The 15580-nt window shown below is 40.8% G+C and overlaps 2 protein-coding genes across 3 annotated transcripts; one reads left to right on the top strand and one right to left on the bottom strand.

Moving 5' to 3' along the window:
* Positions 1-401: 401 nt before the first annotated feature.
* Positions 402-11820, bottom strand: ATRIP (ATR interacting protein). Of its 2 annotated transcripts, XM_010212287.2 has the most exons (13): positions 11472-11820; positions 10863-10945; positions 10184-10354; positions 9616-9731; positions 8179-8339; positions 6869-6964; positions 5969-6098; positions 4667-5398; positions 3934-4076; positions 3278-3369; positions 2232-2315; positions 1722-1971; positions 402-913 (listed from the first exon to the last, which is right to left on the bottom strand). In XM_010212287.2, the coding sequence occupies exons 1-13, from the start codon at positions 11818-11820 to the stop codon at positions 846-848; spliced, it is 2475 nt and encodes an 824-aa protein (XP_010210589.2). In that variant the 3' UTR covers positions 402-845. The 2 variants fall into 2 exon arrangements, with proteins under 2 accessions (XP_010210589.2, XP_088379034.1); XM_088522908.1 differs by lacking the exon at positions 2232-2315.
* A 1638-nt stretch (positions 11821-13458) lies between these two features.
* LOC148594991 (protein BTG1-like) lies at positions 13459-15334 on the top strand. Its single transcript, XM_088522907.1, has 3 exons — positions 13459-13510; positions 14044-14285; positions 14357-15334. The coding sequence occupies exons 2-3, from the start codon at positions 14165-14167 to the stop codon at positions 14701-14703; spliced, it is 468 nt and encodes a 155-aa protein (XP_088379033.1). The 5' UTR covers positions 13459-13510; positions 14044-14164; the 3' UTR covers positions 14704-15334.
* The last annotated feature ends 246 nt before the right edge of the window (positions 15335-15580 follow it).

Here is a 15580-nt window from a genome sequence, read left to right as displayed (position 1 = left end):
GTGCACCTATTTTAGTAGCATTTATACTTCCCTTTTTATGACCTAGGGTTCAGGTTGCAGGATACCTGCAAGCAAGACGATAAACAGATCTGAAAGGGCAAAGCCCCTGTTTGTTGCTCAGGGAAATAACTCAGCAGAAATAACTCCAGCACATTCTGATACTACAATCAAAAAATTGTTATTCTGCACAGACTAAACATTCTCCTCTTGCATAATAAGAGAGTATTATCTTCAACATTCACCATCTCATTTATCTAAGATAAGTTTGGCACCTCAATACTTGGACTTTCAGCAGAAATATGAAATTGAGGAAAATAAGTGCACTGAGGTAATCACTAGAGGGTTTTGATGAATTTCTTGCACAGAACTTAACTGCAAACTGTAAGTTTTTTCTACAAAAAAAGTTTTAAAATCACAGTAAACTATTTACTAATGTCAGCATGAAAATTCTTGAAATCAAGCAAGAAAGCTACATCTGCAAAAGATACAGAACAGAGAAAATATTTTCAAAACACTTCCGTATCAGCTCAGTGATCCCAACATCCATCACCTTCAACATCACAAGGCTGTAGTCACAATAAAATGGAGAACACAATAGTGAAGTTTCAGTTCATCTGCAGCGATTTCATGAGGGATAAAATTCACAAGGAAAACGATTCATAAGCCAACAAGCAGTTTTGCACAGCAAAACAGTACATTTCAGTATAATTGTTTCTTACATCACATTTTCTTTTATATCAGTTACATCTTTATCACTTAAAATAGTTCATTTAAATTTCAGATTTACACTGACAATGATTAATAAGTTTTAGCTAAGGAAGGATAGAGATCTTGCTAGATGTTAGCTAGCTGGAGTCCATTCCTTGATCTTCCTCTTCTGGTTCAGGAGGATACAATTCATCCAAAATCAGCTCTGCAACAAGAAAATCACATTTGCAAGTCACTTCAGAGCACTGGCCAGCTTGCACTGGCACTGCCTTTCTGATGCAATGCTCCTCCCAACACGGCAACATTTACCACTTGGCTCTAAATACGGCCAGATACATTGTCTGACATTTAGCAGCAACCTTCATACTGACACAAGAGCATCATCTTCACACTAGCTTTAAGACACAGAAGTAAATAATTCTATGACTGAATGAAGAAATAACACAACAGCTCTGAGATGAAAGACAACTTCTATAGAGGAACTGGCTATAGGAAGCAGAGACAGGAAATGTGCAAAGCCAGGGCAAGTCCTGATAAGTGTCTTTGCTGGAAAAGCATTGAGGTAAGTAGAGGAAGAGCCAGGGAGGAAAGAGGAAGAAAAAAATATATAGTTGAAGATGCAGGGAATAGAACAGAGGTAATGCTAGTTGGAGACAAGGAGTAATGATTTTTAGAGAGAGAGAATATTTAATATGGATGGCTAAGCTAAAACAAAGCTGGAGGACAGGTTTTCATTGATCAGATGGTAGGAGCATATTTGTATAGAGAAAAGAGAGAAAAAAATATTAAACAGCAGTGGTTCAGTATAATAAAGTTTGAGGAACACTACATTATAGATTGCCCTCTTGGTCTGAGCAACAGACATTCATGGTATTTAGTACATGGTACTTGTTAAATGAGGAAAAGGGCACAAATGGAATTGCCATTTCCCTAGTATCAAAAAGGAAACAAACAAAACCAACCCTCCACCACACACACACACACAAGCAACTTATAATTTTACTAATTCTTACCTTCACAGGCACTCAATTTTTTAGTTTTTTTGAGAATGGCTCTTACACCAGGCATGGCTTGGTCATATTGATGGAGCACTTCCAAACAGTGTTCATGAAACAGTTTATCTTTCTGAGATAGACTGTGTAAGAGTAAAACAGCATCCCGTAAAAACTGAAGAACATGTTCTTTGTATGTACACAAGGTGCTCTCAGACCTTCTGATCTTCATCCATTGTCTGTGTAACATGACAATTAGTGCCTTGACCACCTGGAAGAGGAATAAAATGACTCAGTACACAAAGTTACAATGACAGAACACTTATCTCATTATGATCTTATCAACCTTTTCAAACATCCCAGTCTTGACATATTTTCTAGCAAGGAAAAGCAAGCTTTTCTGGAGAAGGCAGCTTTTAAAATACAGTACAGCTCTGTTCAAGGGCAGCTAAAAAAAGGCATAAAGGTATTTAATATTGTTAGGTGTATCTTGAAGTTTTCAGTAGGTTAGACTCAACACTGGTGACATACCTCAAGGTTACATTGGCAGTCAGTGGCAAAGAGTGAAACTGCTGGACTGGAACACCGCATGCAACTTGTCAGGAGTCTAAGCGTCTATTACAAAAACACGCAGAGTGCATTACAGTGAGTACTAGGGTTCTGCAGAATTATCAAATAATTATGCTGCGAATAAAGGGAAGTAAAAAATGACATTTCATTACAGTTTCAAGCATTTCTTTTAGTTAAAAGTTGATCCCTCTGCCTCTCCCCCCAAAATTTGTTAACAATTTTTCTGAAAACTTTAGAGATGGAATTTGCATTATACAGAAACCTTTCCAGCTTTCTGACGAGAAGAGCTGGCAAGGTAAAATAAGACTTATTTCAGTGGATGTAAAATGTATTTTACATAACAGTGCAGGCAAGAAGACAGTAAAAGTAGTTTTACAAAATGGTTCAAAAATCTTTCAAGTGGAGCAAAATGGTAGAATGCCACTGAACAACTTGCCACTGTCAGTACAAACTGAGTACAAAAGCCTTCTTCCTATATTTAATGACTGCTATACAGCCAGTTACTATTTCACTAAATGCAATTAATATAATGATCAGTTGCCACAGACTGTCATTCATGCATAATACAACTCGTCAGTTCAGAAGCAATTAGTGCAATCAAAATGAAACACAGATTCTGCTTCCTTTTACTCTTCTACCACTGTAAAAGTGGACTAAAATTTCAAACATTTGACCACAAAGGTCTTGAACATGTTGAATATCCTACGACATTTCCTGTTTTTAATGACTTCACTATGACTGCTATGTAATGACATACAATAATGTCTTGAAGACATTATCTTCAACAATAGTTTCCCCTCACACACTTTTTTTTTTTCCAAACAGCAGCTCTTAAAAGCAAACATAATCCCTCACTACAGAGGCCAACTGAAGTCTGAGATGTTCAGTTTCTGTTGGGCTGAGAACTCTTTTTCTTTTTTCAGTCAATTTGGGCATCCTCTTGCTCCCTCACCAGCCCAAACAGGAAATAGCAAGAAAAACACACTTGTACAAAATTGTGCATTTACCTGTTGTTCTAACTGAAGCCAAAGCATTTCAGATGCAGATTTATCTGGTCTTGATGTAATATACATGTACAGTGCAAGAAGAAGGCATGTGTCTGAAATAAAGACAGCTTTGTTCTTTTCCCAAACATTCAACTCTTTATGACAATGATTAATTTTGTCAGAGGAAAACATTACAGAAAATACATAGACTGCAGACTTTTTAAGCAGTGCTAAAAAAAAAAAAAAGGTATCACTTAATATCTCTAAACTTAACATAATATTCCCTCCCTCATTGATAAGGAACTGGACTTTGTCGCACAAATCACTGAAATCCGCAAACTTACAATGTCACAAAGTGCAGATATTCTACAGCCTGGAATTACCTTTACCACCTCAAAAGCCCTTTTTCCTCATCAACTTTTAATATAATAAGCGTGAATCTTGAAAGTGGTTTTAAAAATCTACATGGGTGTCAAAAGCCCTGCAGACATATCAGAAGATAAAATACTTTCCAAACAATAACTGAAACTCAGTAGTAGAAAGCAAGGTTCACCTAACAGACTAGGGTCTACCTTTCTAGGTTTTAATACAGTTCAGCAAGGCTTACTTTTATTACCTTAAGTCATGCTAACTAACATTCAATTGATAAAAATCTTCTGCATTAGGCAATTTTTTACCTGAATGAGAACAAAGTTGAGCAACCAACACGCGATGTTGAGCAAATATAGACAGGAGTCTCACGGTCAAAAGGACGGCATGCAAAGGGGTGTCTGGACACAGACAACGGAACAGTGTCTGGCTATTTAATAAGTCCTGAAAACTTTAAACGAAAATCAGAATTAAACATGGGAAATGCACCGATAAGTAGAGTAATATCCCATTTCTTGTACAGAGCATCATAATTTGTGCCTTTTTAGCCATTCTGAACACACCTGATCTCAAATTACATGCCATAAAAAAAAAGTGCACTGAAAATATTTTCCATTATATTCTGCAGTTCACACTATGATTGTATTTTAGACTATTAGCAGGCAAAATTTCCTTGCCAGAATGAAAGCCAAGTGTTTCCCTTCCTTAAGCATATACCAGCAATTGCAAACAACAACAAAAAAGCAATCCAGAATGAATGTTATAGATATTCTAATCAACCACCTATAGTCTTAAGAAGTTTTCTTACTTTCAAGCTACAACAATGTAACAAGGCAACAACAATTAGTTAATATAAATTTATAATCAAATTTTGTCACTGATGTAGGGCAGTTATCAAATTCATGAGCAGCAAAGCACTGGAACGTGTCACATTGATGTCATAATTTTTATGGTCATCTGCACAAATTAGAGTTTCAACAGAGATTAAAGTCTTCTACTCAATGAAGGGTATGGGATATTTTAATGCTATCTCTGACTTACATTATTAGCAAGTCCATTGTTGAGTTTTCTGCTAATTTTACCAAAACCTTTAGGCTTTGGTTCAGTATACTATCAATCTGGGAGCCTTTGGTAGCAGAAAAAGCTAAAACCTGAAGCAGCTTTTTGAACAAAGAGTGTTGAGCTCGATCATCATTAGGTTCATCCTGTGGAGCAACATGTAATCCTCCTTGTGTTCTGGCATCTTCTTTATTACCGCACTGATTGTCACACAACGTATTTTTGTCCCTCTTGGAAATCTGCTCATCTCCAACAGCAGAGTCTCTTTCTATTTCAGAAGAAAGCAATGTGTGAACAACATCCCAGCTATAAAATGCCAAATAATAAAGAATGCCCAGAGATACAACTGTAGTTTCTTCAAGAGATGATCTGAAGTCTTCCTTACTTGATACCACATTTGTGTTAGTTCTGGAAGAAACAACAGAATGGCTTCCACAAGAACCAGTTACTGACTTGTCTGCCAGTTGTACTGCTTGACAGTATGCACCAACATAGTGTTCTACCAAGGGCAAGAGATGCACAGCACCTCGGATCTTGCAACGTTTGAGGTGTGAAAACTCTTCCCCACCTTCTGCTCGGTTTCCTTCAGATGACTCTTCATCCATAGCAATCAAGTTCAATCCTGTTATTGCAAGTTTCTGTGCTTCTCTCAGGGATACAAGAGAAGCAATTTCTTCTCGAGTTGTCCTGTTGCTGGGTATTCCTGTGGACTTCCTAACCAAATAAAATTAAAAGAAGGGAAATACTTCAACAGTTTTTGTTTTTTTAAAAAGAAAGCATATCAAGTGTTATTGCACAAACACTTGAAATATGGGTTACAGTATTTTTTAAAAGCATATTCATCCAATTATTTTTATATTAAAAAATATATAATTTAGACAAACATAAGCTCTACTGTTTTTTCTGATCCGCTTTTCAGTGTTTCTCTTGATCAAGTGTATATCCCTGTTTCAAGTATCCCCACATATGCTTCTCCCTCTGTAATGCAAATTCCATGCTCTCAAATCATTAACAATAACAGGTGCTAACAACCATTCTGAGGTTCCTAAAAACATGTTTCTCTGCCTCCCCCAATACAAAATTACAATAGTTCTAGTGCTGCTAAAGCGTTTAGTACCTACAATAATTGTTATTCTTAATAAACAAAAATGCAGAATGGTGTTCATTTTTTCATCAAATGGCCTAACCAAAAGAGCATCTGACATAAATAATGTAGTTTCTTACATGAGTGATCCCTCCTTAGTATAGAGTTTAGGATTTAAAAAACAAAAACCACAAACTTACGAATCCAAAAACTTAGGCTTCAAGGCAGCTCCTGGTAGAGCATCACAGTTACTGCTAAGAAGATGACAGAGCCCTAGTAAAGACCCAGGGACAACAGGCTGCTTCATCAATGCACTTAGTAAGATAGAACCTGAAAGGATAAATAATTATCTTTGGAATACCTTTACTATCATCTATAATATAAATATTAAAAGAAAAATCGTATTCCAAAAGATTAACTTTTTTTTTTTTTTTTTTTTACAGTATACGTGATCTCTTTTTTTTTTTTATTACAATGCTGCTGTCCTTCTCTACTTCTAATTACAGAATGATTTCCAGAAATACTAAAATATGATATAAATAGTAACTAAATTAGATGTATAGGTATATTACATTATAATTTCTTATTCATAAAATATCTCAAGCCAGCTATCCCATTCACTTGCCCTACAAGTTCTGGTCCAGACCTTAAAAACATGTGACACGATTGTGTTCTGAAATCAAAATAAAATCGTACATTGAAGATTTCCTGGTGTTGACTGTTGTACGTGTTCCTCTAATTGTTTTTGCTTACATAAAAAATGTGCATTTTTCTTGCTTTATAACTATTTACAATAAAAAGCAAGCATAACATTCATATTGATAGAATCAGTCTTGTAATAACCAACTTTGATTTGTATTCTATAAACCAAAAATCTGGCCAACAATATTTTTCTTCCATACAATAACAGTGTAGTAGTGTTGTTAGGAAACAAGATATATATTTTACTGCAGAATCACAATATTCAAAGTAATAAAGAGACAGGTCACTAACACAATTCTGCAGTGATGTTGTACACAGCAGTCTCATCACTACCACACTGCTTGATAATTGTGTTTCAATTGTTCCTCAGAAATACTTTTATTAAGAGATTAAATTACCTTGAGTGTTTTGCTTATGTACAGAGTTGTAGGAATTGTTTTTTCCCTTTGCTTCTTGCTTCACAGATAAATCTTCAGGATAAAGTATCTTGCTCTCTAAAACAATAATAAGGATAATTCTAATATTAGAACTAGATTGTTTAAAAATCTGTATCTATGCTTTACACGCATTCAAATAACTGTTTTTGTGATACAGCAAGTAAATAGATCGTAGACCACTGAAAACATTTATCTTGTAAAATTCAACTATAGTATTAATTTGCTATTACTAAGAGCTGTGTACCAAGCAAAACTGACTACTTGGCAAAAGAAATTAGAAAGCTGACTAAAATTTCACCTTTACTGCTGAATGTTCTACAGATTCTTCAGTACCATTGCTCCCTTCTTTTCCTCTAGAAAAAAAACCCTAAAGCTGACTTCCCACAACTAGCAGAGTTTTACCTGATTGTATTAGTTAAAAATAAACATACATTTCTCAGAAACCTTAGTATGTTTGAACACTTCATAATCTTTTAGTCAGCTACATCCATCATGCTTATGACCCAGAAGTGAGGCCCAAAGCCTTGTATGGTTCAGAAGACAAATAATCAGTGTCACTTTCCAACAAATAGGAATACTGAGTGTTGGTAACTGGGGCTCATCCCTGTTGAAGCAAGGGTCTGAAGGGAATAGCAAGAGTTATGTTTCAAGCCTACTGTTTGCTTATTGCTAGCGATCTCCAAATACAACTTATATTTATTTCCTACATTTTGCTCAATTCATTTCAAGATATATTTGAGAAGTACATATAAAATAGGAAATGAATAAACTGTTTCAGTTCTTTTTTTCCTTTTTTTCCTTTTTTTTTTTTTGACATGGCTAAACATAAACCACTTACAAAAAACTGCCAAAAAAGGTCTGCTTATTAAAACCAAAGCACGGTAATAAACAAATCTCTAAGTTAATTGCAGTCCTATTAAAGAAACATGACAAGTATTTCTTGTTCTGGCTTCTTTAGTGAGAAAGGCAGGCACTAATTTGGATATTTAAGTTCATCACCTAATAAAGGAAAGTTGCTCACTACAACCAACATACAAGGCACGAGGTGAGAACATATCAGTGCAACTTTCAGTTGCTGCTGTTTAACAAAAATTTAGATCAAAAAATTTTAAGCAGAGACAAAAATTAAAGAAAAACTTTGGGTTTTTTCCTACAGTGAAGTTACTGAAACTGTTTAGCCACATTGTATAAAAAGCAACAACAACCAGCCTTACCTAAGGTAGAATTTTGTATACGTAGCTGAAAATGTTGCAAGTTATGTATCACCTTACCTTCCTTGATCAAAGAGCTCTGGATAAACATATTTCCTGAAGAGGAAGATGGTCTAGTGGACATTTCAGCATTGAAAGATTCTTTTGTAGGAAAAGATCTTTTTCCAGGCTGTGGAGAGCATCCTTCTGATTTCACTGGGATTGCATGATTTTTTTTAGGACTAAAATAAAAATCAAGTGCTCTGGTGAAACACTTTTTGCCTCGTTACTTTATTAGATAACAGATCACTGTTTAATAACTTTGGCAATATTAATATTTTAAAGGGATTTCAAGAAGAAAGCTAAAAATATAAACTATTTTAAAGGGATTTCAAGAAGAAATTTTAAAATAATAGTTTATATTTTCAGCTAATTTATAATCTGCAAAAGCAGATTCCTCACAAAAAAAAGAATGACTTCACCTGTACAAACAATGAATATACGTTTAGGAAAAGAACAGCTTATTGTAGAACATTTCGTCTGAGAAAAGCTTCATCTTTTGTATTGCAAGATATCCAGTTTAGAGTACACCATAGGAATTGTAATATACTGGAAGATTTCAGTTCATTGAAAATTATTCCAGAAAGGAAAACCTGGGTTTCTAGGCCATCAAGTCTAGCTCTCAAATTTTAAGAACACATCTATTAAGTTTCCTAAAACTCAAAAATCTTAAGGCAGGAAGCAATTATTATCTTGGACTAATATGTATGGAGAGGCATGACGTTGGATGTTCTTTCTGTTCCCTGAGGGAACAGAATGGGCTTCAAATAAACCAGGAATCAGCTCTAGGAAACACTGGAGAAATTCATACAATCACTCCCCAAAACAACCAGAAGATCATAAACAAATATACTTTGTACAATTTAGAGCTAATCAGATGAGCAGAGAGATATGCTCAGCATCCCTCTGTATTTTCTTTCTCCTCTCACACAAAGCCATAGAGGTTACTGGTCAGAGAAGAACTACAGAGTAGTTGCAACACCAAAAGTGAGGACTTGGAAGTTTCACCCTAGCAGAGTTTTCTGTCTTTTGGAAGACAGCAACTGCTCTTCATTTCATTGAAAGAGAGTGGCAAAATGGAAAAACTTCCAAGTAAGACAGTACTACAGTTTCTTTCAATAAAATGAACACGAATTGAAGGACTGATCTGGATAGAGTTTTATGTTTTTCAGTCTTCAGATATGTTGAAGCAAACAGCTGATGTATGCTGACTATAGCAGCCGAGTATAACATACATTATATTGAGAAGTCTGTGCAGCAAGCAACAAGCTTTTCCCTCTGCGTTTGTGTCAGACGTGGAAAACTCTTTGAGAGCAAGTTCCATGGTAGTCAAAAGACTTTTTGTTGTATTATTTCAAGAAAACGGAACTAAGTTACATGAAGAAAGAAAACATGTACAACACTTTAAGCCCATGCATTGTAAAAATGCAAACAAATTCCATTTCCCAAAATTGGTACCTTGGCGTTAAAACCGTTGGAGTAACAAGCCTATTTCTTTCACTGTTCTGAAGTCGTGTTCTTAACTCATTCATTTCTGCGTCTTTGAACTGCAACTCTGACTGTAATGAAATCAGCTGAAAGATGAAAGAAAACGCATGGTTTTACTGTAGGAGAATCAAATAATGGTGTCACAACTGCAGAGGTCCTTAACAAGGAAGTAAACAGCACATTAGCAGCCACTGTCATTCTCAAGGCTCTGAGAAAAATGAATGCAATAGGAACAGCAATCAGATGATCACAGTCACAGGGCATGTGCTGCCCAAATTTTTCCATTTTAGAATATGTTCTATTTGTAATGCTCAGGGAATCCCTTAAAAGAAAAAACCTCTGCCATTAAGCTTATTCTTTTAGCAAAAGAAAACTCTGAAAAAGTTCTTATTTTTTTTCTAGATAACAAAATTAATGCATAACTATTTTTGAAATTTCACACAAATGCCCTCACTTTGACCAAAAGGCCTGTGGCACCATTGAAGTCATAAAACTACTTTCTGCATGTGAGGTACAAATAATTAAGACAGTTACAAACCTTTCTGGAGAACTCTTTTTCTTTTTCGCTTAGGATCTGAGATTTCTCCTGTTCCAGTAGAGTATAAGATTTTTTCTGTTCCTCTATAGCATACTCCATCTGCTGCATTGAGTCTCGCAATATTTTAATTTCTCCATTTTTAGTAAGAATTTCATCTTGCATTTCTTTCAGCTGCAAACAGATGAATTTCATTGGATTACATCTTTAACCAGAAACATGCATCATTATCTCTGCTGTTGAAAGTGTTGCAATTTTTTCTTTCTATGGAGATAATGCTTCTGTTATCCAGTTCAGACCTTCTGCAGTGCTGCTTTTTATCTGTTTCTGATTAAATCAGGCTCGACTACTGTTTTCTCTGACAGAACTATAATACAATAAAGGTATATGTTCCTGTAACATCCAGAGATACATCATCACTAAGAAATAGGACTGGAACAGAAGTAGCTATCCAGAAAATCACGAAGAACACATCTAACCACAATATAAAGCTATGCTTTATCCCTGTATTGAACATGGTGTGCATGCTGATTTTAGAATGATGCTTTTTATATATCAGAAGATTGAAAAACACAACTAGGAACAAACTCTACCTGCCTTTTAATCGACCATATCAGAAAGATGTGACATACATGCCTTCCTATAGCAAGGAATCTAAAGAGGAAGAAAAGATATTGCTAACCTTTTGCTTAATTTCATCATGCTGTGTTTGCAATACTTCAAACTGGAATGCTTCTCTAATCAGACCATCGTCTGCAATGCTTCCTGTTCCACGGAAGGAAAAAAAAAAAAGAAGCAAGAACGAGAAACATCAGCGATGATCCAACACCTAAAAATTGTGTTATCCACCACCACATGTTTTTTAATACTTTGTCACTAAAAATAGTTAATTTGCACACATCTGATCATGGCAGTAACTTTATTACAGTTTGTGCAGGAATCTGTAGAATAGAGAAGGAAAATCTCCTTCCCCCACCCTCAAAACCATTTCTAGTGTATTAATACATAGGAGCATACACAGAATTACTACCTGAACCGCAGCAACTGCAGCCAATGCTAGCGAGGTAGTTTAGTTACTGCCACCTGCACGAGCAAGGGCTAACAGAAAACATTTTGATCTGGAGGAACTATAAATACCAGCAGTGCCAACACATACAGAAATTCAGTCCCTTGTGCTGTATTTATGACCAGGGCACTGTCCTTTCTGAGGGATAAGGCAGTAATGCAGAACACCAGCTGCTAACACGGGCCACAGCAGCGTTTCCTAGTGTAAAACAGGGATCTTTCCCACCTTTCCTTCTCCCACCGGCGATGCCGCCGCCCCCGGGCCTCCCGGCCGCCGGCTGCGCACTGCCGTTGCCCAGCGCAAAGGAGGCCCGGGCGCCCCAGGCGCCTCTCGGGGGGGACTCGCCGCCGCCCTGCGACAGCGCCTGCGACGCCAGGATATCGATCTCCTCCAGCTCGTCGGCCGTGAAGTCATCCTGCTCGCCGAAGGGGTCGGCAACGGCGGCGGCTGCTGCCTCGCCGCTCTTGGGCCGCTTGTGGGGCGGGAAGCCGTTGTCGAGGCCGCGGGCGGGCGGGGGGCAGGGGGCGGCCCAGAGCGCCGCGCCGCTCCGCTTCTTGCTGCCCAGCGCCGCCATGGCGGCACCTCCCGGCAAGCGGCGCCTCAGGGCGAGCGACTGCCGCCTCCTCCACCCGCGCGTCCCGCGCCACGCAGCCAGCCAATCAGGGCCGAGCGCGCTCTGCCGCGGGCACCCCGCACACCGCACCCACAGCCCCACGGCGGCGCGCGAGGGTCAAACCGCGCAGCGGTCTGGGTGTAACGCCCTCTCCGATTGGTCGAAGTTCGGCGAGCTCTGTAAACGCGCCGCTGATTGGCCGTGCCGCGAGCCGCCGCGCTGAGGCGGGTGCCGCTGCCTCAGCGCTGCGGCGGGGGAGGGTTGATGACGTCAGACGGCGAGCAGGTGATGTCAGGGCACGCCGGTTTGACGTCATATGGGTGCCAAGTTGTGAGGAGGGGACGCCTCGAGGCACCGCGGGGACCCAGCGGCAGGAGCGTGGTTGGACCAATGATGTCATGAGCTGCATGGTGCCGTGATGTCACGGTGCGGCTTCTGGTGGGAACCCATGGTGCTGTCAGGGCTGCTGCCAGGTTGCTGGGTCTTGTCGGGGACCCCTGTGGGCCTAGCTGCTTCCCCCAGTGGTCACTTGCTCAGTTGCTTAATGGAGAAAATGGGGCAAAAAAGGTTTTTTATTTGGGTTTTTTTTTTTTTTTTTGAGATAAAACACCAAGAAGGTGCAACGTTTGCAGGACTTCAGTCCTGGAAACCTGTAGTTAGCGACAGGGAAGATGGTTGTGCATTTGCTGTTCTTCTGTTGTTCCATCCTCTGTTTGGAAAAGTTGTATAAATGGATTTGGGGGGGGGGGAAAGTTTTGATGCTGATACAAGCACTGCGTAACGTAGGTGATCGTAGCTACAATGGGCACCCATGTGGTCCTGCAGCCTGTTTGTGAAGCTGGGCTGGTAAGGAGCCTCAGTGCTCCAAGGCACCTGCTAATCCCTCTGTGGTCCCCAGGGAAAAGCACCTGCAGAATTCATATTCTGCAGGAAAACTTCTCGTTTTAATTTTCCTAGTATTTCTGATTGGCAGCAAACTTAAATTATCATTGGATTATAATTCCTTTTATGTGTACTTTTTGCAGACAGGATGCAGCCCTCCTGCCCTCTTAAGTTCATAAGTTAAAAAATAGTGAAAAATTGTTCTTGTCGCAGTTATCGCTTTAGACAAAAAGGAACCTGTTGTGAGCAGCCTTCTGGCTGCTCCTGTTTCTCCCAGCCTCTCTGCTGAGGTGATGAGGAAGAAGGCAGGACCTGGGGTTGATTCCCCTGCATGTGAGGTGTGAGAGCGCAGGGCAGCTGTGTCTCCTTTGCAAAAGGTACACAGGCAGTTTGAGAGGAAAATGGTGGTCTGATTGAAATAATCTAATTTAACTAAATCAGCCCTAAATTAAATAATCTAAGGAGCTTGATTAAACTTTACTTGGTCTTAATGCTGTTCTCCATTTAATTTCCTTTGAGTAATTGAATGTGCTTATACTATTGTTATAATTTTTACCTATATATAATCATATTCGATATTACCGATACAACCATAGTTTTGTGTGAACCTTTTCCCTGTAGCTGAAATTGAGGAAAAGTGGAACAATAGAATACTCGGTTTCTTTTTAAAAGGATAAACAAGATAATGGCTTATACTTTTTTTTTCTTCCTTTCCAGGGATTTTTGCCAAAGATAAATTACTCTGCAGGTGAACAGAATAACCAGAAGGGTAAGTCTGACTTGATGGGCTTAAAAAAGAAGCATTTGTGAAAGAAGGCTGAATATATGGTAGTGATAATTCATCTAGTCTTGCTGTCTCTATGATAAAATTTTCAACTTTCAAAGCAAAATAATTCTTCCAGAAAACTGAGGGGAAAAAAATGCATTATTTGTTCTGTGTGGGGTGCTCTTTAGTTTTTCCTTTTTTTTTTTAATTATTATTATTAAAAGAAAAGCCCTCGGTGGTCCCCAGAGCAGCCGGGGAGGGTAGGGAGCCCCTCAGCCAAGGCCCCGGTCGCTCGCAGGGTTTTTAGGAGCGCCCGCCCTGGGCGCGTTCCCGCTTTCCCGGATCCCCGCGTTTCCTCCCGCGTCCCCACGGAGAGCTGTTTTGGTGCTGGCCCCGCCCCTCCCGCGCGGCGACCAATGGGCTGCGAGGCGCCGCCCCCTCCGCCTGCAAAACAAACAGTGCGCCTCACGCTGCGGCGCCGCTCCCCGCCCCCCCGCGCGCCGCGGCCAATGGCGGCGCGGCCGCCTGTGACGCAGCGGCGCGAGCGCGCCGCCATTGGCTGCGGCGGGCGGCGGCGGCGGCCCCTGGCGGCGGCGGCGCGGGGCAGGGCAGCAGCAGGAGCGGCGCTGCCGGAGCGGCCTTGCCGGCGGCGCGGCCATGAGGACGGAGACGGCGGCGGCGGCGGCCTTCGTGACCCGCCTGCTGCGCGCCGGCGGCGGCGGCGTGGGCGAGGAGCAGCTGCGGCGCTTCCGGGAGTGCCTGCAGGAGGCGCTGCGAGGTGAGCCGGGCGCGGGGCGCCCCCTGCGGGCCGGGCCGGGCCGCCGTGACGCTCCTCTTTGTTCCCCGCAGAGCACTACAGGCACCACTGGTTCCCGCTGCGGCCCTCCAAGGGCTCGGGCTACCGCTGCGTGCGCATCAACCACCGCATGGACCCGCTGGTGGGCAAGGCGGCGGGCATGATCGGACTGAGCCACGAGAGACTCTTCCAGCTGCTGCCCAGCGAGCTCACGCTCTGGGTGGACCCCTTCGAGGTGTCCTACCGCATCGGCGAGGACGGCTCCATCTGCGTCCTCTACGAGAGCCCCCGGCCCCCCGGCGCGGCCCGCGCGCGCGAGCGCCCCAGCGGCTGCAAGGCCGAGTGGCGGAGCGGCCGCTGCAGCCCCGAGAGCTACGGCGTCATGGCGGTGTCCAGCTAAGAGGGCCCCCCGTGCCGCGGTGTACGTACCCCACTTGCGTGATGGACTTAGATGTAACCGAGATGTTGGTTTTTCACTCTATAGCCATTAAAGTCGTAGTAGTACTGCCAAGCGCGTCGTGGCCAAGGGCTAGTGTATAGAGCGGTTCTTTAATGTCACTTTCTGGGCTGTGTCCTGTAAGATGCACTGTACAGTCGACTGGTTGTTCTACACATTTATATTTTTTCAAAGCCACTTTGGCTACTTGTAATAAAAAAAAGCAACACTGTAGCACTCTTTATGATGGATTTTAGTCGAGATTAACCCTTGCTCCAAAATTCCTCAGTTCACAGAGCAATAACTCAGAGAAGCTGGGGGGAGGACAGATCTAACATGCTGCAGTTACTAAATCTTCCCGGTGACTTGTCTGCACAGCCTTTCCTCAGGGTCGTTCACGTTTGGCTGCAAGGCACAAATCACAAAAATAACTCCCTCTCCCCACCCTCTTTCAAAGCATGATTTTTTTTCAGGGCTGAGTTGTATCATGTCCCAGTATTTTGATGTACGGAATTGGCTTTTCCCTTTTCTCTCTCTCTCTTTTTTTTTTCTCCTAATATCACTGGAGCAGAATAATAAAGATGTGCTCAAACTGTTTTTGACTCGTTTTTTCAAAGTTTTATGTTGTTGCCAAAGTTTTTTTTTTTTTTTTTTACAGACGATTTTCTTTGAAAAGGTGAAGTATTGAACATTTGTCTTGGTTTCAGTAACGCTTGCTAGCAACATGTCTGATTAGAGGAAGGGCTGTATTTTTTTTTTCCAGTGTGTGCTATATCAATCTGAAAGGAAACAAAAGAATTCTTCTAACATATTTGATCTACTGTAAAAATGTCTTTTTTTA

The sequence above is a fragment of the Tinamus guttatus genome, unplaced genomic scaffold, assembly GCF_059628265.1.
Source record: "Tinamus guttatus ecotype Peru unplaced genomic scaffold, ASM5962826v1 Tinamus_guttatus_pri_ptg000169l, whole genome shotgun sequence".
In the NCBI taxonomy this organism is placed as follows: domain Eukaryota; kingdom Metazoa; phylum Chordata; class Aves; order Tinamiformes; family Tinamidae; genus Tinamus; species Tinamus guttatus.
This window is presented reverse-complemented; position numbering and strand designations above follow the sequence as displayed.

Bases quoted from the DNA above. Each gene is read 5' to 3' on its own strand.
- ATRIP (XM_010212287.2), bottom strand. From the start codon at position 11,820: ATGGCGGCGCTGGGCAGCAAGAAGCGGAGCGGCGCGGCGCTCTGGGCC. The intron at 10,355-10,862 runs GTTAGCAATATC...ATCTGTTTGCAG, and splicing joins ATGATGAAATTAAGCAAAAG to CTGAAAGAAATGCAAGATGA. The intron at 3,370-3,933 runs GTAAAAAATTGC...TCTTTATTTCAG, and splicing joins TCAACTTTGTTCTCATTCAG to ACACATGCCTTCTTCTTGCA.
- LOC148594991 (XM_088522907.1), top strand. From the start codon at position 14,165: ATGAGGACGGAGACGGCGGCGGCGGCGGCCTTCGTGACCCGCCTGCTG. The intron at 14,286-14,356 runs GTGAGCCGGGCG...TGTTCCCCGCAG, and splicing joins CCTGCAGGAGGCGCTGCGAG to AGCACTACAGGCACCACTGG.